The sequence below is a fragment of the Mauremys reevesii genome, linkage group 1, assembly GCF_016161935.1.
Source record: "Mauremys reevesii isolate NIE-2019 linkage group 1, ASM1616193v1, whole genome shotgun sequence".
In the NCBI taxonomy this organism is placed as follows: domain Eukaryota; kingdom Metazoa; phylum Chordata; order Testudines; family Geoemydidae; genus Mauremys; species Mauremys reevesii.
The window spans coordinates 152,735,066-152,758,152 of record NC_052623.1 but is presented as its reverse complement, the minus strand read 5'-3'; the positions used below and the strand labels follow the sequence as shown (position 1 = coordinate 152,758,152).

Here is a 23,087-nt window from a genome sequence, read left to right as displayed (position 1 = left end):
TACTCCCGCTAAGCAAACACATAAGGGGTGTGTGTGCATGTATTCAAATAAAGAAAGACACCCAACAGTGTTTTTTTTTTAAACAAGAGAAACTTTATTGAAAATATCTATCTCCTTCTTCAAATTACTGCAACTGCTTTTGTGCATTATCACTTTAAAAATGATAATGCTTACTCTTCTATTAAAGTGTGCTTATTTGGAAAAAAAATCTGGTTCCATAAATTTGATGCTCTTAAAGCTAGTGGTTAAATATTTGATGAGACTTATATTTAGAACCAAGTGGACTGTAACACTGGCCAAAGATGATCACATAGTATCCAATCTAACAAGTAGGTGGGGTAGGGTCTGTCAGGTTGTATTGCTTCATTCATTTTTTGCTTGCTCCAGATTAGTAATATAAAGACCATCATTTTGATGGAAAATGCTCTTTGAGTGATTTTGAAGTGCTAATAGTTTTTCACAGAGTACACTGAAATGAGTTTTACGAATGTTAGGAAAAAATTGTCAGTTAGCTTTAAGCACTCTGCTAATTCTGGTAAATAATGATAATTCTGGCAAATAATGACATTCATATTGCAATGTGAAGTGCATTTCTCTCATCTCCCCCGCCCCCATTTCTAGTTGTTGAAATATTATAAGCCAAATGCAGAGCTGTGTATATAGGAGCTTGGAAAAGGAGAGATTAGATTCTTTTTACCTTGAAAAGTATGTCTTCAATCTTTGTCTCCCTCCCTTTCTCTGCATTAGCTACATGTAATTCTAAGGTTTCTAGGTTTCTGTAATTATTGGAATGAATGCCCAGCAATTAGTTTTAAAACAGTAAACATTCTATATGAATCTCAGAGCAAGGTCATGTATCTGGTGCAGAAAATTCCTAGGCATATATTACACGGTGAATAAATTATAGATTACATGATTTCCTGTAATATTGTGCTTGTCTTGTAGTCTGAAGATTGGTTGGCTAAAGTGATGTCTGATGTATAGCACCTTTTTTAAAAAGTGTTAAGCATTTCACATTGAGTATATCTTTTTTCATCTGATTAAAACACTTTTTTCCTCATCACCTAAAGAATGGTCCCACAAGGTTTTATAAGCTTGTGTTCAGTGGGGTTAGAAAAGCGAGAGCAGCTGGATTAAAAAGGAAAAGTTGTATCCAATTGTTTTTGGGGATTTTTTTATTAAATAAAAATTGTTTTACTTTGCTCATGAGCAGTACATCAATGGCCAAATGATAAAGTGCATGATACACCTCAAATTGTTCATACATCTATATACTTATGCATCCTGGCACCATTATATATTTTTTTTAACATGCAAACCTGTATTATTTACAGACTACTACATGTTAATATCTCTGGGATAGATTTGACTTTCTCCTATGAAGACTAAGGGTAAATGATTAGCGCTAGCTGGATATATATACACACAAGCAGCAATCACACCCAATGACTGTAGTGTAGACATATCCTAAGTCTAATTGAAAATAGTGGGACTTAAGTCATCTAGGTGCTTTTGAAAATTGTACTGCAAATCCTATTTGTGTTACGCAAAACTCCTATTGACTAAGGCCCTGATCCTGCATGCTGCTTTGTGCAATTGGAGCTTTGCACGGCCCCCCATTGATTACAGTGCCATTTCAGATAAACACAGGGTGTTGCCTGCATGGGGCAAGTGTTGTTGTATTAATTTAGATGGAATAAATGGGGAAAAGGTGTTAATATAACCCAGTCACTGTCAAACATGAAACCATGTTAAATAAGTCCAGGGTTTGGCATGCAGAGACCTTAGCACTATGGCAAACAAACCATTACAATTCTTTTTAAAAGTTTTATTAAAGATACAGAAAGTAAGGAAAACCAGTTACAGCATTTGGAATGTAAAATAAGACCTTTATTTTAACAACATTCCTTATTCTCTCTCCCTTTAGCTGGAGAGAATCTTACAAGGAAAGAACCTCTAGTTTGACAGTCTCTCTGATGGTGTTAAAGATAGGGTGGCCTCATGCCTAGTTTTTGACGGGAAAGTCCGGTCGAAAAGGGGACCTGATAGTATCCGGTCAGATCTATTGACTGGACAGCCAAAGTTGGCTTATTGCAAGCAGGGGAGGCAGGGTTCCCTTCCCAACCTGAACTGAGGTGGGGGAGAGAGGGGAAGAGCAGTGAACGATAGGGGGAAGGGAAAAGAGGAGCGAATGGGGTTAGGGCCTCAGGGGGAAGGGACAGGGCAGGAGTGAGGACTCTGGGGAAGAGACGGGGCAGGGGTGGTTCTGCCACTCCTGCTGGAGTGTCTGTTTTTTAAATATTACAAAGTTGGCAATCCTAGTTCAAGATAGTAATAACTGTCCTCCAGCAGTGGTTCCCAACCTGCGGCCTGTGGGCCACTTGTGGCCCAATCAGCGCACGGGTACGGCCCACGTGACATCCTCAAGGCCATACCTGTAGTATATATATTGTGTGGATGCAGTTCAGATAACACACAAAAAGCTGCATATGCAACCCACAATGGTAAATGGGTTGAGAACCATTGTGAGAGAAGAAGTTAGTTAAAATGGGCTGAAGCCGCTCCGGTTAGTCCTATCCCATTTCATCCCAGGTGGTGTTTGGGATTAAGCTGGAGCCAGTAGAGGTAGCGATGTCATCTGGGTCCCTCTTTCTGGCCCGGTCTGGTTGGGACATCTCTCAGAATTAGGATGAAGAAGGTCTGGGGTCACAGCAAATGGTGGGGATGACAGTGAAGATCACTCCAGTAGCCTTCCTCTGTTTTTCCCGTATCTCCCCCCCCCCCCCGCCAAGTCTCTTTGTTTAAGGACCCACAGAGGGAGTGATAGATGGAATAGTCTGTCTCCTCATTATGTTGTCCACCAATTAGACCTAGTATCTGACACAATTTTAGTTCAGACTTCTGGTTTCACACTTTTCTCATTTACTAAGATTTTAGTTCTCGTTTTCTTGTTTACTATGATTTTAAAAGTCTTGAATTATATCACTAGATCTTTTTGTTTGGATTCATTCAGTTTTTTGCCTCCCTTCCACAACTGTTCCCATCAAAATTTATTATGGGTTATTGTTGTCATTTTATGAACTTTTACATCTCTTTTATAGTTGAGCTCACAATTAGGCTAAATTTGTAGGCCCAACTATCACAGCAGCAGTTTGTAGAATGGAGGCCTTAACTGGCATTTTATGTGAGTAAAACACAGAGCCGTAACAAGGAATTTTTGTGCCCGAGGCAAGGGCCGGCTCCAGGCTCTTCAGTGGCAATTCGGCGACGGGTCCCTGAGTCTCTGTCAGAGGGAAGGACCTGCTGCTGAATTGCTGCCGCTGCTTCATTCATTCTTCGGTGGCGGGTCCCTGAGTCCCTCTCGGAGAGAAGGACCCGCTGCCAAATTGCCACTGAAGAAGTGGCGGCCGTAGAGCTGTGGTCGAAGCGCTGCTGATCGTGGTAGGGCTGCGCCCCTCCGCTTCACTCGCCTCGCCCTGATTACAGCACTGGTAAAACAAGTAATATTTGGATCTTCGTGTATAAAATACTTAGTCCTAGTTGAGTGTAGGGGGCTGGACTAGATGACCTCTCGAGGTCTCTTCCAGTTTTATGATTCTATGAAAATGGTAACTCTCCACCCCTCAGCTGTGAGTCTAAAGTACAAAAATACATTCTGAAATATTTTGTTCAATTAATTAATATTTTTCTTTTAATATGCCTTATTTGGAGTTTGGTATTTAATAAAAATAGTTATTGCCTCCACGTTTTCTTGTTCTAAGATAGCAGCAGAACTTGGTGGTTTTGGTTTATAAAAATACTTCTGAATTTTCCCATGAGTGGCTGCTTTCAGTGCTTCTGTAGACTTAGATAGCTGCACTGAGTGCCAAAATTCAGTTTCACAAACAGAGCAATGACTCAACAAAGTATTTGTATTCAACCCTAAGAAAACTATTTATACAGCCACAATAGTGCTGGTTCACAGACATTGGCTTCATGTAGACAGGATTGGCCTTAGGTAAAATATTCCCAAGTGCCTAAGAATCTGCTACAATGTGCAAAGATCAAAGGGGGCAGCACCAGTGATGCATGATGATCGGAACAATATAAGCACATAAATAGCACAGAAAAGTCACCTATAGTATGGAGTACCTGTGTAAGGGCTGGTCTACACTAAGGGGAAAAATCGATATAGAATGCAAGCAGCAGCTGAAGTGTTATCTATCTTATATTGATATAAACTTCCCCTCCTGCCATGATCGATGTCCGGGGGGCTCTCATGTCGGGCGCGGTGAGGATCGATATCGATAGAAGCGGGGATCGATATATATATCGCGTCGAGATGAGACGAGGAGCGATCCGATCCGAAATCGTCGCGCTACGCCCCGATCGGCGTGAGTACTAAGGGACTGCTATGGAGGTTTGCTGATGAAGTGACTTCACAGGGGTGTCTGTGCACCTCTGCAAGATGTGCTAAGGATCTCTGTGAAGAGAGCCAAAAGGAGAGAGGCTGCAGATCCATCTTTATTTTGATCTTGGTGGCCCCAGTACTCTGCGCTCATAGCTGTGGAGATGGACTGCATAGAAGATCAATGGCTTGGCCCTGGCTTGGTGGGGATGGAAAGGTGGGGAGTGGATTTCATGTTGTTAACAGCTCTGCGCTCTGCCTGCATAGAGTCCAAATAACCTTTCCAAGAAATTCTTTGCGCGTTCTGTGTTCCACTCACGTAGAGCCTAGATACTTGGTCTGTATGCGAGTGGAGTAATTTCACCACAAGAGTTTTGTGGTGGTTACGATATTCCTTTTACACCAATAACTCCACTGGCTTCAGTGGAGTTACTCCTAATTTACTTGGGTATGAGAAGAGAATCAGGCCTACCATGTTAGTCTTTGCGTATGGATAATGTTAAGAAAAGAGATGACAAGTTTGCTGGTCAGAGAACTTTTTAGAAAGCATACTCTACTTTGTTTTGCTTTAATGATGATTTATGTTTCTTTATGGTTAATTTGTTTTTGGAGATTTGTAAATGTAGCAAAAGGAGAGGTATATAGCTATTTATAACTGCACAAATCACTTGTTGACATTTTAAAGTAATTAGAAATGTCTCAATTATCTTATTTGCTTTATTAGTTAATTGCTATGACACTCAGTGGGTTATACTTAATTTCTTTTGCATCTGGTGTAGGTGTATCAATAATTTTTCTGCATTTCATTGGCACATTCTTTCAGGTTCATCATTCTTTGATCTAAATTCTGTATTACACACTCTCTGAGGATGTGTACTGTTACTTTAAATCTGTAGCAGGGTGCTAAACAGGAGGAGGGTGGGATGTGTCCTAGGTATAAGCTCTACTGAGAAGCTGAGAGAATAGTGTTAGAGAAAATATTTTCCTTATTCTAATAAAGTTTCTTCTTGTTCAGCAGTGGAAGAAAGAAATTCTTCTAATGTTTATTACCACTGTCACAATGACACAAATAATTTCTCTTATTTCATTCCTAACAAGCAAAGGGCTCTGTGGAGAACTTTTGTACAAATCAAATTTTGTACATCCTTGGCTTTATCTTTATCTTGTTTTCCAAAAGAGCTTAACTAAGTTTACTTACAGTGTATGAAAGATCTACTGCATGTTAGTATTCAGAATTACAGTATGTATTTTCCCAGCCACTTTCAATTCAGAATTCTGTGGAGAGAAAAATATTTTCTTTTTCAGGAATGCCCCAAAACACGGAAGTACTGAAACACAAAATATTTGCATGTCTCTGTCATATTTACAATGAATGACCTCTTTATTAAAAGGAAATACATTTTTTATTCTCAGAACTTTGAGACATTTTATCCTTCTTTCATGACTTTTGCTGATGTTATCCTAAAACTGAAGTATTATTTTGGCAAAGAAATTGAGCAAATAAAGCTATTTTTAATTAAGAATGAAGATATAGCTGAGTACTTAGGTTCACTTCACTTTACTGGGTAGCAGGGAGGAGAGTGATACTTTTCAAGGTCGAATTAACACTGTGCTTATAAATAGCTAAGAAATTGGCAGAATTTCTAAATAGATATGAAACTGAAGCTGTCCTCAGATAGGAAAAGACTTAAATATGAGTTGCAAGAAAGTGATTAATGTAAAAGGGGCCAGAACTATTTTTATTTTATTTAATTGAGAAGAGCATTTGTATGTTAAAGCCTCATTTTCTGTTTTATAGGGCACATTCTGGATGATGAAAATATGTATGAAATTCTTCTGGTTAAGTCACATACACTTTGCAAATTTTGTGATACCCCTAAAATAATATTATTAATAAATGTTTTTGTTATAAAAACACCCACCAGGATCAGTGTAGGGGTGATTGTTTCCTATGGCATGTACAGTATGTCCCCTTAAGGGCACAAATCTACATCTAGATTTTCAAATACATTAGTAGCCATGCATTGAAAGAAGTGTAATTATTGGGACTACTCATGCAAATACACCACAACTTGTGGGCAAGCGCTGTTCGTGCTTCAGTAGCTAGACCTTGCAGGTGCTAGCCCTGGCAGGTCCCAGTAAGTATTAGGACTGGCAGGAAAGGGAGAGGTTGCAGATACCTGAGACACACCGCCTGGGGGCTAGTCTACACTACTGTGCTATGTTGGTGCAGCAGCACTGCTTCTGCTGAAGATGTGCTATGCCAACAGGAGAGCACTCTCCTGTCAGCATAACAACTTCCACCTCTCATTGAGGTGGAGTAATGTCGGTGGGAGAGTGTCTCCTGCCCATTTAGCACTGGTATGGACAGTGCTTAGGTCGATGTAACTTGCGTCGCTCAGGGGGTAGCTTTATCACACCTCTGACTGATGTAAGTTGCATCGTGTTAAGCAGTAGTGTAGACAAGCCCTTAAACAATTACAGTTCTAGTGAGCAATGGCAGTTCTTGTTTGGGCCCTGGGGCAGTCAGATCATGAGTCGGGGCTCTTCATGCCTAGTGCCTGAGGTGTCCTTTCCAGTCCAGTCTCTATTCGAGCACATAGGAGCTTGCAGGGTTCTAGTCAGGCTCAATTGCTGTCTCTCATGGGGGCACTGGTTCTCTGCTCAGCTGCTGCTTCTCCCCCATAAGTACCATGCAAACCTACACCTGGCTTTATTGTCCAGCATCCCAGCCTGGACACAGTGGCTCTGTGTACAGTCCTTGGGGATTCCTCTCTGCATCTAGCTTCTGTGCAGCTTCCGGCTAGCCATGCAACTTCTGCTTCAACTTCCCTGACCTCAGTGGCCATATAGCTGCCACTTCCAAACAGAGCCCATCCATTTCCTGGTTCAGGACCATTCCCCTTTCCTGGCCAGGGGAAAGGAGATATGCAGTGGGGAGAGGGCTGATAGGAGTTGTAGTCCCCTTGCTTAGCATATCTATCCCAGAGGCATTTCATGAGGAATGTCTAGTTACATACTAGGTATGTTAATTGTGATCAAGCAGGTGTGAATTAAAGGCTAGGTCTTCGGGCTCAATGGGTAGTGATCAATGGCTCCATGTCTAGTTGTCAGCCTGTATCAAGTGGAGTACCAGTCATTAATGATCTGGAGGGTGACTTGGACTGCACTCTCAGCAATCTTGCAGATGACAACTAGACATGGAGCCATTGATCACTACCCATTCAGCCCAAAGATCTAGCCTTTAATTCACACCTGCTTGATCACAATTTTGCAGATGAGACTAAACTGTGAGGAGTGGTAGATATGCTGGAAGGTAGGGATAGGATACAGAGGAACCTAGACAAAATAGAGGATTGGGCCAAAAGAAATCTGATGAGGTTCAACAAGGACAAGTGCAGAGTCCTGCACATAAGATGGAAGAATCCCATGCACTGCTACTGACTAGGGACTGAGTGGCTATGCAGCAGTTCTGCAGAAAAGGACCTGAGGTTACAGTGGATGAGAAGCTGGATATGAGTCAACAGTATGCCCTTGTTGCCAAGAAGGCTAACGACATTTTGGGCTGTATGAGTAGGGGCATTGCCAGCAGATCGAGGGACGTGATCATTCCCCTCTATTCGACATTGGTGAGGCCTCATCTGGAGTACTCTGTCCAGCTTTGGGCCCCACACTACAAGAAGGATGTGGAAAAATTGGAAAGAGTCCAACGGAGGGCAACAAAAATGGTTAGGGAGCTGGAGCATATGACTTATGAGGAGAGGCCCAGGGAACTGTGATTGTTTAGTCTGCATAAGAGAAGAATGAGGGGGAATTTGATAGCTGCTTTCAACTACCTGAAAGGGGGTTCCAAAGAGGATGGATCTAGACTGTTCTCGGTGGTAGCAGATGACACAACAAGGAGTAATGGTCTCAGGTTGCAGTGGGGGAGGTTTAGGTTGGATATTAGGAAAAACTTTTTCACTATGAGGGTGGTGAAGCACTGGAATGGGTTACATAGGGAGGTGGTGGAATCTCCTTCCTTAGAGGTTTTTAAGGTGAGGTTTGACAAAGCCCTGGCTGGGATGATTTAGTTGGGGATTGGTCCTGCTTTGAGCAGGGGGTTGGACTAGATGACCTCCTGAGTTCCCTTCCAACCCTGATATTCTGTGACACATTTAATGTAATAATTCTTTACTTGTTACTAACAACAACTTACGTTTTAAAATTATTTCAGTTTTGAAAATCTAATTTACTTATTACTTTTCTTTTTGCATTTCTCTCAGCTTGTCCAATGAAAATCAATTAAGTCCGTTTCACTTTTGTTCATGACCAATTTTAGGCTCTCAGTGTTGCAATGTTTGTGTTGCAAACACTTTATGAGTGAAAATAACTTTTCTTTTAAGCTTTAAAAATACCCTGGAAATATTTCAATTGGGATTAGATTTTAAAAAAAGCTATTCTTTCAAAATCTAAGTATCTAAATTTGGGTTCAAATTTGAGGAGACCATTCTTTTTATTTCCCAAATTATATAAGATGTCTACCATTTATGCATAGTGAAAAGACTAGCACAATTTCTAACAACTTTATTGTAATCATCAAAGTCTTGCTCTATTGGTTGATGTGATGTACTGCTATGATGTACTGTATTATTACAATGTAAGTGGATCATGTTTCAGAACTAATACTGGTCAATAAGGCCTCAGTTTTCAAACCTTCAGTTACATCCATCACTTTATACATGTGAATAATCACACTGAATTTAAATCTTTTAGTTTGGAAAATGGGTGTTTGTCAACATTGATTAGTCTGCTTACAGCCTGCATCAGTAATGAAACATGGTGGTATCGTTGTTTTTTAACCTTACCAAAATCCATAATGTTCCTGATCTGGTGGCTAAGATGTTAGCCCAAGTTTACATCTTGTACTTGGACTATTGTTATCACTTGATTGGTCTTCCTGCCTTATCTATTACCTATTTGCAATCCCTTTGGAAAGCAGTGGCATTCTTAACTTTCTCATCATAGAATCATAGAATCATAGATCAGAAGGGACCAATATGATCATCTAGTCTGACCTCCTGCAAGATGCAGGCCACATTAGCCGATCTCCCCACTCCATTAGCAAGCCCCCCATGCCCCAGGAAAAGGAGGAAAAAAAAAAACCACCAGCCCCAGCCACTGGAAAGAAAAAAAATTCCTTCCCCCCCCCCAAATCAGCTCAGCCCCTCACGGAGCATGCGGGCAAGACTCTCATCACATAAAAAAAAGGTTAAGAAGAAAGAATATATCATCATTGACCCATTGTACTATTTACCAGTGTGGTATTAACCTAAACCTATTGACTAAGCCTATCATCCATCATCTCTCCTCCTCCATCTAGCTTAGTAAGTTAGTCTTAAGTCTCCAGGTCCTCTTCCTGTTTCTGTTTCCTGGCAGTATTGTGCACTCACTGATGATAGAAAACTTCTCTTTCTAGCTCTTCTAAAAATTTCCTAACTGACAATTTATATGTCCTCTTTGTCCCACACATTAGCACTGAGCTGAAATAATTCCTTCCTCTCCTTCCTATTTATCCTATATATATTTAAAGAGTGTAATCATATCCTTATCCTTCTTTCTTTCTTTTCAAGGAAACAAACAAAGCTCCTCAAGTCTCCTTTCTCCTTGACAGGCCTTCCATTCCTCGGACCATTCTCATTCTCCTTCTTTTGTACTGTTCTGTTCAGTTTTGATTCTAACTTCTCATAACAAAAAAAAAACCAAAACAATATCAAATATGAGTATCTAACGTGGACTAGCACTTCCTTATCCCTACTCCCTCCTACTACCCTAATGCATCCCTATACCATCCCAATACACTTACTTGCACACATCAACATTGCATGCACATCACATCTCATCATCATCAGCTACTCCATGGTCCTCTCCTCCTCCCCTCCTTCTCCTCCTCCCTCCTCTCTAACCTAACTTCTAACTAGTCATCCTAAATGCAACCTATATTCCTTACTAAATTCACTAATAATTACTACCTATACTCCAATTTACAATTTCATCCAAATCCCTTACATCCATCCTCTCCTTCTCCTTTAATATCCTCCTCCCACTTCCATTGGTCCGCATCCTTAACTTTTATCCAAGCCTCTTACAAACCCAACTCTTGGTTCCCAGGTAGAATTGTAATAGGTTGACCCAAATAGACCTTGAGGAACTCTACCCCAAACCCCCTCCAACCTGACTCCTCCCCACCCCCTCCTCCCTGCTCAGTCTCTCCCTCCAACCTCTCCCTTTCCACCTCATCACCTTGTAGCTCCAGTGTCACACACCTTTATTTAAGAAGACAGTCTGGCTTCTGATCATCCTGAAGATAACATGTAATTCTTATTATTTGTAAGCATTGAAAATTTTCATTCCTTAGCATCTCCAGATGTATGTAATTTGATTTATACTTGCACTCTTGGGTGGGCTTTACCTTCTGGTGAGATGAATTGTATGTCTTGTCTTTGTACCTGTGCAATTTTTAAGTGTAGGGTTTTCTCTGATGTGTTTCCATGTTGGTGGGATGCGTCTCCATTTGATATCTCTGGGTGCTGCTATGTTTATATATTCATTTTGCACAGTACTCTGTTACTAGGAAAGTATCTTATAAATCAGTAACATAATAATTTAACAAAAATTATAATCATTTAAAATTTTCATTGTCATATCAGCATTAATCAATCAGTCCTTGTAACACTCCTGTAGGTAGGTAAGACATTATTTCCATTTCACTAATAGTAAAACAGACAGAGAGTAAATGACTTCTTTAACTGCATCTATTGAGTCAGGGTAGGAGACTTGAAGAGTTCCTGGTTCCCAGGCCCATAGACAGTCAATATCTGAACCTCAGTCACCGAGGACCTGTCTTCATTGCTACACATTTCTCTAATGTAACTGCATCTATATAGTTACACTGGCGCAGACCCATTAGTGAAGAGATGTTCCATTCATACATGACTTACTGGTGATTTACTGGGTTAAGTCATGCAGGTGGTAAGCCTCTCTTCAGGTTATTGCAGAGTGTCTACTTTATGGGTTTGAATCAGTTGTGTACTATGTATATATTGTTTTAATGTAATATGTATTTACACTGGCATAAATACAGCAGTATAGTTACAGCAGTTCAACTTCACCATTGTAGACAGGGCCTAAGATGCATGTCCTCCTTGCTCATTTCAGTGTGTGAGAAACTGAAATTTACAGTATTGTTATGTAAAGCCTCTGCTCAAATGGGATTGTAAAATCTGTAATTTGTATCAAGTTCTGCAACCTTTTTGCAGACTTTGTAAATTCAGTGATTGTTAGCATAGCCTTTAAAGTTTTGTAACCTTTGCAAGCTCTGTAACCTTTTCAAATTACCACTTGTATGAACTTCCAAGCTTTGTAATATCCCATCCCTCAGAGAGAGTGTGAATGAGAGTGTGAACGAGGGAGTGTATGTGGGACTGAGTGGAGAGGAACTGCAAGGAGAGAGGAGACAGGAGCAGGGCCACCTGGGGGGGCGGGGCAAGTGGGGCAATTTGCCCCGGGCCCCACAGGGGCCCCTACGAGAGTTTTTCAGGGCCCCCGGAGCGGGGTCCTTCACTCGTTCTGGGCCCCCGGAAAACTCTCACGGGGCCCGGGCCCCCGGAGCTTCTTCCACTCCGGGTTTTTGGCGGCGGGGTTTTTTTCTGCTCCGGGACCTGCCGCCAAAGTGCCCTGAAGACCTGCGGCGGGGGGTCCTTCCGCTCCGGGATCCACCGCCAAAGTGCCGGGTCTTCGGCGGCGGGCGCCCCCCGCCGCTGAAGACCCCAGGCCCCCTGAATCCTCTGGGCAGCCCTGGACAGGAGCCAGGTGTGTCTGATATAATCTGCCCTGAGAAGGCAGTCATGAAGTGCTGTAAAGAAAAGAAGAACCTGGTAGGCATGAAAGGAACTGGTCTGGGAATGCTTCTCTGTGACGGACACAGAAAGGAAACTCAGTGTATGTGACAGGAGTTGCTCAGTTCAAAAAATAAGAGGAAGAAGGCATGCACCCAAGCCCCTGCTTCTTGACCTACTCAGCAGCCTGGATTCATGACCACAGGCAGGCACCCCAGATCTACGATGCTTCAGCTTCTTGGCCTCCGTGCTGTCTCCGGTAACTCTCCACCTGTGTAAGTGTTTGGGTGCTTGAGGGTATGAATGCAGTGAATGTGTGCGTGTATGAATAAGCTCTATCTCTTTTCTATCTGACCTAACAGTGGCATTGTAATAAAACTAATACAAATGTGACCCTGGGTTGGTTTTTAGGGGAACAGAGGTAACAAGTATCACCTGAGCATATGTCTTCCTAATGATTGCTTAGCTAAGAAAACAAAGAATAAATAGTTTGAAATATTATTTGGGCATTTTTCAGTAATTAAAATGACAAAATATATGCATAAACATTTAAGTAGCATGACAATAAAACATATACATGCACAAATATGGCTTTTCAAAAAACAATACTGTTTTCATTTAGAAATGCATTCACAAACTTCCTTTTTCACAGCTTCCTCTTCATTTCTTTCATCCATCATCCATACCGTAGGAGTCCTTCTAACTAGTTGTTGAAACCAAAATGTGCTTAATTTTGAACATATTTTACTTGCTTGCCTTTAAAAATACATGTAAGGGTTCTGGGCAATTTATGCTTCTTGATTTGATCTTATTCTGGTAAAGTTTGATCTCTAAACCCATGCTGAGAATGAGGTCCTAAATCAGTTCTTCGGTACAAAGTTAATAGTCAGACACTTTGCTATTCTATTCCAAGTGAAATATCAGCGCTAGATGTGCCAGACAGTGAGACATCCAAAGTATCCATAGCTCTTTCTCTCCCCACAAACTCATTGTAGGGATTTGTGTTGGTGATTATCTCTTTTCTAGTTCGGAATGACTGCAGTTGTTGCTATGATCCTCTTGCTTGATCCACATTGTTGCAATGGGACTAAGGTTGAAATCTGCTTCTTTACAGGTGGTCAGCACAAGGCCCCCTCAATTTTGGATTAAACCCTCAAATTAGGATTGTATGGCCCTCTGCATAGGGGTGGATTTTACAGTGTACAGAAATGCGTGATTCCAGACTGCCAAGCTGATTGTGAATTATCACTGGGCCAGTTCCTGCAGTTATATCTAAGCGAAACTCCCATTGACTTCATTGGGAGTTTTGCCAAAGTAAGGATTTGCGTCTAGAGTAAGGACTTTAGGAATTGGCCCATTTTGCTTATTACAGTCATTACTGTGGCACTGGGAAGTTTCTGGATTTATCCGTGTTTTTAGTACAAAATGAATTCTTGCTTGTAATATCTCCCTCCTTCCTCTGAGTCTCATGATTCAGGTTATTGAATGTGTCTTTTTTTTTTTTTCCTTCAAGATTTTTTTTTTTGTGTGTGGCTACGGCACTTCCCATTTCATACTCATAAATGGGTGATCAGACCCCACAATGCTCCTCATGAGGGTCAGCCTTGACCCTTTCCAGTCAAGGTATTAACTAGGGCTGTCAAGTGATTAAAAAAGTTGTGATTAATCGCACTGTTAAACAATAATAGAATACCATTTATTTAAATATTTTCAATGTTTTCTACATTTTCAAGTATATTGATTTCAATTATAACACAGAATACGAAGAGTACAGTGTGCACTTTATATTTTTTATTACAAATATTTGTACTGTAAAAACAAAATAGAATTTTTCAATTCACCTAATACAAGTTCTGTAGTGCAATCTCTTTATCATGAAAGTTGAACTTACACATGTAGAATTCTGTACAACCCCTCCCCCCCCGCATTCAAAAATAAAACAATGTAAAACTTTAGAGCCTACAATTCTGCTCAGTCCTATTTCTTGTTCAGCTAGTTGCTCAGACAAACACGTTTGTTTACATTTGCAGGAGATAATGCTGCCCCCTTCTTGTTCACAATGTCACCTGAAAGTGAGTACAGGTGTTCTCATGGCACTGTTGTTGCCAGCGTCGCAAGATATTTACATGATAGATGCGCTAAAGATTCATATGTCCCATCATGCTTCAACCACCATTCCAGAGGACATGTAGAATAATGGAGAATAAAGGTTAATACTGGGGAAAGCTGTGATTTAGAGTGGACTAAGCTAACACATGTTAACTAATCCTGACCGAACCTTGTCCTCTCTTCCTAAGCTGGACAAAGCCAAAGACTCAACTCCTGCAGTTGTTACTCAGGCAAAACCCCCAGCTGAATCTTGAGAAAGGATTGCAGGATTTGCCTTTTAACTTGTATCTATCATATGAAGCATTTAAAAACTCCTGAAGGATTTGCACTTATTTAAAAAAAAAATGGTTGTGAGTTTCCTCAGGTCTTGATATGCTCTGTACCCTTCATAGTTCTCTTTTCCTTTGTAGGGGAAGTGTTTGTTGTTTTGCTGCAATTGTTTTTATTTCTTTCTCTTTCTAGACTGGCAGATAGCGACTCTCGCTTTGCTTCTGGGCGGTGCTACGATCATTCTCATAGCTTTCCTGATTGGTTTGATCTCGATCTGTGTGGGTTCTCGGAGGCGGTTCTACAGACCACTCGCAGTCATGCTCTTTGCAGCAGGTAAATAAACTAATCATGTCCAGAACTGTGTTTAAAATGTTATGAGCACAGCTTCACTTTCATGCAGTACATGTCCACTGTAGTCATAATAGTTCAGAGACATTTAGTTTGTCTTATGCTAAATAGTATTAAGCATTTTTGGGATATCAATTTTGTAACAGGTCAATAATTTTTACATTTGCACTCTTGCAGCTTCTAAATCCAATGCAAACAAATAATTATTGTCTGAAGTACCTGCTGCATGAGGGACTGCAGGCAATAACTCAAAAGTATCAGCTTTTTGAGTAGGTTATTTTTGAGTTGCTTCATGTCCCCCTTTATTCTTCTTGAAGCCCATTCTGATAAGTTTTCATGTTCTTTTTTAAAATTTGAGATTGAACAATCAATTTGTAAGGGTGAATGAACCCTTGAAGCCATAAGGATGAAAATAAATAGGATTAAATTTTAAAGGTGTTTGTTTCTGCTCCTGCGCCACCAGAGGAATTAATTTAATTGGTTAACTCTTAGTCATTAATTTTAATGGTTGTCATATACTGTAAAGCTCTTCTTTGATTTTTCAAAGCACCAAAGTGGAACAATTTATGCAGAGATAAAGGGAGACCTTAAAGACCTTTAAAAACAAATAGGCCCCAAGAATTCTGTAATACAGTATATACTTGCCATACCAAATCCTGTCCTATTATACATTCTGGTGTTTTTCGGCTTGGCCAGGAAACGATATATTCCCCCCCCTTTCGCCCCCCCCCCCCCGCCCCGGGAGATCCATCAAGCATGGCTTCCGTTCATCCTGTCAATCATATCTGTGCTGGAGCCAACAGATTAAGCCTCTCTGATAGCCCATAATGAAGAGACTGACACATACATCTAGTCTGCTAGATGGATTTAAAAAAAGCCATTTTCAAGGATATGAAAAGATAGGCTTTCAGAATTTGAAGGGTATTTAGAGCTGAAACAAAACTCTGGGGAAGGATCCTGCTGCCCCCTGCTGTATGTATTAATACAGTTGGCCTGCTGCAATTTAGCAGGGATAGGGACATACTTTTATGCATGCATGTAATATTACTGTTTTCTGTCTCATTTGCTTTTCCTGAGAAAATGCAAAATGGGTTCAGAAATCTTGAGTAGAAATGGATCTCTTTGATCTGTGTGAATTAACTGATGCATGTCCACTAAATGAATGCACTAGTCTCTTTTTTTTTTTTTTAAACTCACCTTCAACCATAACATTATGAAACACTCCAGGCAGTTAATTTCTAGGGAAATGGGATTATTGTACTTCTCTGGTGGTTTCTCATTTGGCCTTTGACTCCATGTCTCTTAATACTGTGCAGTAATTGCCCAGAAATATACTGCCTATCATGACTTATTGCTTAATTAATATATTATTAAATTTGTAGCTTTTTCTTTTTTTTTTTTATAAAAGCCTTGCTTTCTCTTTTCAGAGAGAGCTGGAGAAAGAATCCCAATGTTTTCCACTGGGATTAAAATAAATTTGCTTGTTTATTACAACAAATCCTGCCCTTCACACTTACCTACAACAGCATGACTATATTAATGCTCTACCATGTGGAAGATAATTTACCTGTTTCCTTTACCCTAGGTTGTTTGTGTTTAAGAGCCATGGCCCAAAATGTGTTGAAGGGAGGGATATGGTGAGGCCAAGAAGAGCTGCCTGTGCAACGTTGCCTGGCAAATCTGTGGGGAATAGTTTTGGGATTTAATGCTGATGTTGTCATTTGTTCCTAAGGGTCACAGCTCTTCTGTCAACTATCTTTGGAGTTGGACAGGGGCCAGGCATCACCTGCGAGACCTGTGATGCAATTGGGGACATCTAAGCTGGAGCACAGAGGCATTTGCCCTCCATGTAGATGTCTCTAGATTCAGATTGTCTTTGTGGATTTCAGAATATTTTGGAGGTTGTAGGGTCCCAGCTCCAGGAACCTGCGTGATTGTGCTTAAGAATTTATTCCCCTTCCCTTCAGATGGAGATATCTACTCCAGGTGGAACAAAAGAAGTGCCTAGAGCCACAGACTGTGTGTGATCAGGGCAGATGAGAATGTGCAAGGATGAGAATCAGCCCACCCCATGTCACATGGTGAGAGTGGCCTCCAGAGACATTAGATTCTGGACAATTGTTGAGGGCTTTTGTGATTGGCTACCACTTTTATTTTTTTCTCCTAGCAAAAGGCCTTAGCTAGTATGTGTGTGTGTAGTAGCAGGGCTGCCCAGAGGATTCAGGGGGCCTGGGGTAAAGCAATTTCGGGGGCCCCTTCCATAAAAAAAAGTTGCAATACTATAGAATACTATATTCTCGTGGGGGCCCCTGTGGGGCCCAGGGCCTGGGGCAAATTGCCCCACTTGCGCCCCACCAGGGCAGCCCTGTGTAGTAGGATACTTGGGGAGTAGGAAGGCAGAGGCACAACAGGTAGTGAAGCAACCCTGGCTAATTATTGAGAGTGGGCCAACACAGGGCAGAAGGTTAACTAGAACAGCATATAGGGATAGTTTACATTTTAGTACACATTTGAAATTAACAATGGGTAAGTAGAGGAGCAATTGAGGACAAGTTATATTTTAAAAAAATAAAAACAAAAACAAGCCCCTCCCCTACAAAACACTGTGAAGCAAACAAGATGCTAGTCAATCATCACCTGATCACTTTGCTTGTTTGTATATCCCGCTACCCTTGGTATGTCTTGGCCTTTTAGTTTGTATGCTCTTGAGGGCAAAGGCTGTCTCTTCCTGCATGCAGCACCTATAATAATGGAGCTCTCATCCAGATAGTGGCTTTTGAGCACTGCGCAATATAAGAAACTACTAATAAAGTGATCAGGCAAATGCTGCCCCCTGTTTGCAGGATGTGTCAGAAGCTTTACACACTGAAACTTGAAGAGTGACCCCAAAGGGGTTTCCATAGTAGGGCATGAGTTAGTTGTGAGTATTTAAGCATGATCTAGTTTTAGAATAATGTATATTTCATTTGTATTTTGAGATACACTCTCTGGTAGGGGCTCCCGTCTTTGGTAACTACTTTTTCCAAACTCTTACTGCTAGATTTGGGGCAGAGACCGATCCTACAACCTTTAGAGAGACAGGAATTCACCCTGAAATCACTGCAGCACCTTTTATCAGCAAACACACAGTCCAAGTGCCCTTATGACTGAGGGACTGATGTCAAGGTGTCAGGGCCTATATTTCCTCTAAGCTGTGTGCTGGGGCATCCGCTCAGGACTGATTGAAGTGCTGTGCAGTTGATTAGCAGAGCCACTCACATCCAGCCACTCACATGGCAGCATGTATTCAGGTGCGAGGAGATTGGGCAGCAAGACATAGGGTCAGCCTTCTGCTCCCAGACAATGGTTGGCTAGGGAGCTGGCAGGAAATCCCACCCCTTTGATGAGTTTTAGGACTATGACAGGAATTTTCTTTAAAGGCCACCACCAAAACCCTGAATAGTACCCTAAAGCCCTGTTCAGACTGTTTGGGGCCAGTTCTAGCTGAGAGACCCTTCTCTCTTGCTTTATACAATTCCAAAGCAGTGGAGATCAGTTAGGAAATGCTTGCTTTCAGAGACTGGATTTCAACACTTCATGACAGAGAGCTGGGCACACGCTCCCTATCCGAGTGCCCATGTCTTTGAAATTCACTTCCCTTATCAGCTCATTAGAATCCAAATCTAGTGACTATAAGGGCATGATGCACAGGATTTGGTTGACTTTGTTCTTAGTTGTTTCATATCTATATCTTGCATGTGTGCTAATCTTTGAAATTATAGCACCTAGCAGTGCGTGTGGGGGGGTGGGCAGGTGAGAAGAAGTATATTTACATAGAAGTACCTCCATTTTCATAAACATTTCCCAAATAGAAGGCTGCACTGATTGTTGTTCAACAAAATCTTCTTATAAAATTTTTTGATCAAGATGAAAAAAGCTAGTGGATTACTTTTTTCCTATTTTCAGAAGTGGTGTTCTGCATATATAGTGCTATATAAAATGCTGGTTCAAATGCAACTTCCAGGAAAGAAGTCTTTTGAAGTGCAGTAGAATACTTCATAAAAACAAGCCCTGCACTGTTCTGAACTTGAATATTTCAGTTTGTAACAAGGACTAGCACACTTTGAGTAGCAAGAGTTTATTTTAAGCTGTTTTTTTCCCCCTTGGGCTAATGAACGAATCGGCACCTTTGAAAGCTTAGTGTGTATACAGGCATAAACAAGGGTACATAAATGCAGGCCCTTTAAATTCAGCTGAAAAGGGGATGGTTAAGTAGTGGTAAGCATCGGGTTTAATGTGCCTGGCCTCCATTAGACAGTGTTCTTAATTTGTCTCCATTAGACAGTTCTTAACACTTCCAACTGTTGCTATCCACCTATGTAGCTGCAAAGGCGCGAACAATGGTGAGGGAGCTAGCAAGAAGCAGCCGCAGGGTACACAATACAGTGGTTTCAACAACAATGATCAGTCTACACAAGTGCTCCCATTTGGATCAGTAGTAGCAATAGTAAAAAATCTTAAGGAAAAAAAAAGAATGTAGATGCAGCCCCTTTAACAACAGGTTTCAGTTCCAGTGGGATCAGTTCATCTCTTTCTTTGCAAGGCCTATACATTGACTTCCGTGCAGTTTCCTCTGTGTGTGTGTGTGTGTGTGTGTGTGTGTGTGTCCTCCTTAAAAACCAATATCCAGATGACTCAGTTTGAGGCCCAGTTCAGGAAAAGGGCTAAAGCACATGCATAAGTCCATACCTCTTCAGAACTGTTCATTAATTTCAGTGGGACTTCAAAATGTGTTCAAAAGCTAAATGTGTTCAGCGGCTTTTCTGGAAAAAAAAATGCTCTCCTAAATCTGAGTATAAAGTTCCTTTGTAAGAGTGTGAGTTTTCACAGGTGTCGTTGGTCAAAATTTTCCTTCTTACCCTGTTGCACAGCATGCTGTTGGCTTGCTGGGGCCTTTCACCACAATGATGATGTGTTTCAGTGATGAAACAACTCTTATACATGTGTATTCCCAGACAGAAAACTATTTTAAAATGGAGTGCAGGATGAGAATACATATCAGTAACTTAAGGATAAAAACTGTTATTGGGAAATTGCAATTATCCCAAAACAAATTAGTAAAACCCAGAAAATTTAAGTTAAGGTTAAGCTTAAAAGAAACCCAAACATTAAGGTATAGAAATGCATGGTTAAAGCACTCAAACAACTTTAACTTTGACCTATAAGGATGCAATGCAGTAACCATATTATTAAGGCATTTTAGTGTTTGTTTTCCAAATTTGTAAAACAAATCAGTTTAATCTGACACATTTGATTTATTTTACTCTCCCCTGCCCTTTCATTGCATCAGATCTGTCTCTTCTATTTCTTGAGGTCCTGGTCCTTACTCGTATCTGAATATGGGATTCAGGATCTAATGTTCTTTTTAGTAACCTATAATCTGATAACTTCATGTAACTGCATATTGGTTGTGAATTTCTGAAAGTAATTCCATTCAAATGTTGTTTCAGTTCTTAACTAATACATTTATTTCAATTGTGTGGAATGTAAAGATTTAACATTGGGTAGCCATAACATTAAAATTGTGTTAGGGAGTGCAATTAGCAGCTTGTGTGTGTAGCTGGCATATGCAGAAGTCATCAGTTAAAATGTGCTCGCAAACCTTGTGTCATGCCAGTTGAAAGCTTTTTACTAATTTCAGCAGCATTTCCTATCCTGCGTACAGAACTGTCTCTCATACTGGTAAAATCTTTCTGCTTAGTAGAAACTATCAGGACCAGGTTGTGGGCAGCCAGACCTAGTGGTCAGAGCTGGAGTCCACAATTAGGAATAAGCTGACTGTAAGATCAGAAGCAGGAGACAAACTGAGGATCAGTGCCACAAATCGGTAACCATGGTTAGGCCAGGTCAGGATACCAGGAAGTCAGACCAGGGAAACAAGAGCAGGATGGATTTCAGTTGTTCATATAGCTGCCTGTTCCTGTTGCTGGCTTATGTGAGGTCAGCGGGCCAATTGGCTGCTCTGGGACTCTGCCAATGGGATGTCTATCTCTAACTGGGGCTGGGCTTTGTGGGTCCTGGATCAGAAGTTGTCGGAAGGCACCAGGTGGAGGGCGAAAGTGTGGCTGCTCTTGTAATCCTTGTGGACCTGGATTTGAGGCCTGTTAGTCACAACAGAAACTTTCCTAAGTGTACTGATTGTAAACTTAGTGAAACCTACCAAACTCGTACACCAAGACAGTCCTTAAATCAAGAGAGCAGCAACAACCACCTGGAAACACAGCTAGTGACAACCAAAGTCAGAGGGAGCTGCTTAATGCTCAGCACTTCTCCAAATTAGGCCACTTGTTTCATGGTCTGACTATGGATTTACGAACCTACCTTTAAGCTGCTATTTTTCAAGTTGTAGCCATGGGGCCTGATGTTTAACTCCCAGAAGAACTAATCAAGGCAACTTAATAAAGTTACACCAGTTTAAAACAAGTAAGAGATTTGAATTAGACCCAAGAATAGCAAACGTGAGAAGAGTGAGAAATAGTTTTCTTTTAAAAGCTAAGGGCATGATTGTGATAATTCTGCTCATGCTGTGGAGTACCATACTTCACTCATGCTCTCATTGCCTTCAGTGTAGCCTAGATAATAACTCAGTGTAAGTAGCAGTATCACGATCAAGTCCTAAATGTTGAGAGACCAGTTGGTTTAAGGAATAGTGTGGATCTTTTATTTCTTTTGGTGCTTTCGATTAAGGACCAGATCTAGCAATTGGATCTATATGCATGGACTGTTCTGTCTGTACAACATTCCAGTGGTTTGGGAGCAACAGAAATAGGGTGACTACCCATCTTGAATTGTGTGGGATAGTCCAGAAATGCGGTGCCAGCCTCCTCCCAATGTAGGAGAGCAGAGGTGAGCCTTAGCTCCTCCTTGCCAGGCCATAAGCTGGAGCCAGGCAGTAGTAAGAGCAGCCCAGGAATCCCGGGCCACTGTGGGTAGCCCTGGACTCTCTACCTGCCCTGTGAGGCATATCCTGTGTGTGGGCGGGGGTTGGGGGGGGACATCGGCTGAGAGTTATTGTTGGGCCCCCAGCACCATTCCCCAATGGCTTCTGGACTAGCTGGGGGTGGGGCCCTGGGGAAGAAGAGAAGGGGGCGGGGCCAGGGAGGGGGTGTGGCTCCTTTATGTGTTCCACTTTTGCCTTTTGAAAAGGTGATCGCCCTAAACAGAAGATCTTTACTGTTGATAGCTGGTGGCCCCAGAACAATCCCTAGTGGATGGGCATCCATGTCACTGAAACCTGTATCCACAGTGGCCAGAGAGAGAGAGAGAGGCCAAAGACTGATTGGCCAAGAAAACCCCTCTTACTAGTGAACTCTCTGTTGCAGTGGTCCCAACCTTTTCGTCTGGCGCCCGTGGCGGCAGTGGAGCATCCGCTGAAATGCCGCCGAATTTCTTCAGCGTTTCGACAGTGACGCGTCTCGATGACGTCGCTTTTCAGCGGCAAGTGGCGTCATCGAGAGGCGTTGCTGCAGAATTTCTGCGGCGTTTCGGCGGCATTTCAACAGATGCTCCACCGCTGGCCAGGACGCGGGCGCATTTAGATGCACCGCGTTGGGAACCCCTGCTCTGTTGCATCTGAGACACATTGGCAACACAGCAGCAGTAGCACAGGAGTCAGCAAACAGCTGGAAACAGGGGAGTTTGAATGGGAGTTTGTAAAGGGAGTTTTGGGGAGGGACTGTGTGGTTGTGGTGGGAGGATGTGGGGGTGGAGGAGGGGTGGTTCCTTGATAGGAGCTGAGGAGGGAAGCCTGTCACAGCTACAGAAGCAGCAGTGGTAGTGACTCGAGGAATGGAAGAGACAATGAAGATGACTGGATGTGGAAGCTGTGGCATTCACGTTATCCTGGAGCAGTACCTGAAAAGTGCTTTGTTTGTATGACATGCTGCCTGATCGAGATGGTGGTAGCGAAGAGCTGAGGTTTGGATTTGCAGGTAGAAAATAGGGTTGAGTTTTGAAGGGGATTTAAGTTGATGATTGCTGGAAGACGAGAGGAGGCTGAAGGGAAAACTCAGGACTGGCAGATTCAAGCTTGACTGGAGAACTGTGAGAGTAGATTG

General features: G+C 41.7%; 1 protein-coding gene across 1 annotated transcript in view; it reads left to right on the top strand.

The window, feature by feature from the left end:
- Positions 1-23,087, top strand: part of TMEM47 (transmembrane protein 47) — a 44,079-nt gene that overhangs the window by 6,070 nt on the left and 14,922 nt on the right. Inside the window, exon 2 of the mRNA XM_039520377.1 lies at positions 14,836-14,976. Within this exon, the coding sequence (XP_039376311.1) occupies positions 14,836-14,976 (141 nt within the window). The remainder of the gene's footprint in view (positions 1-14,835; positions 14,977-23,087) is intronic.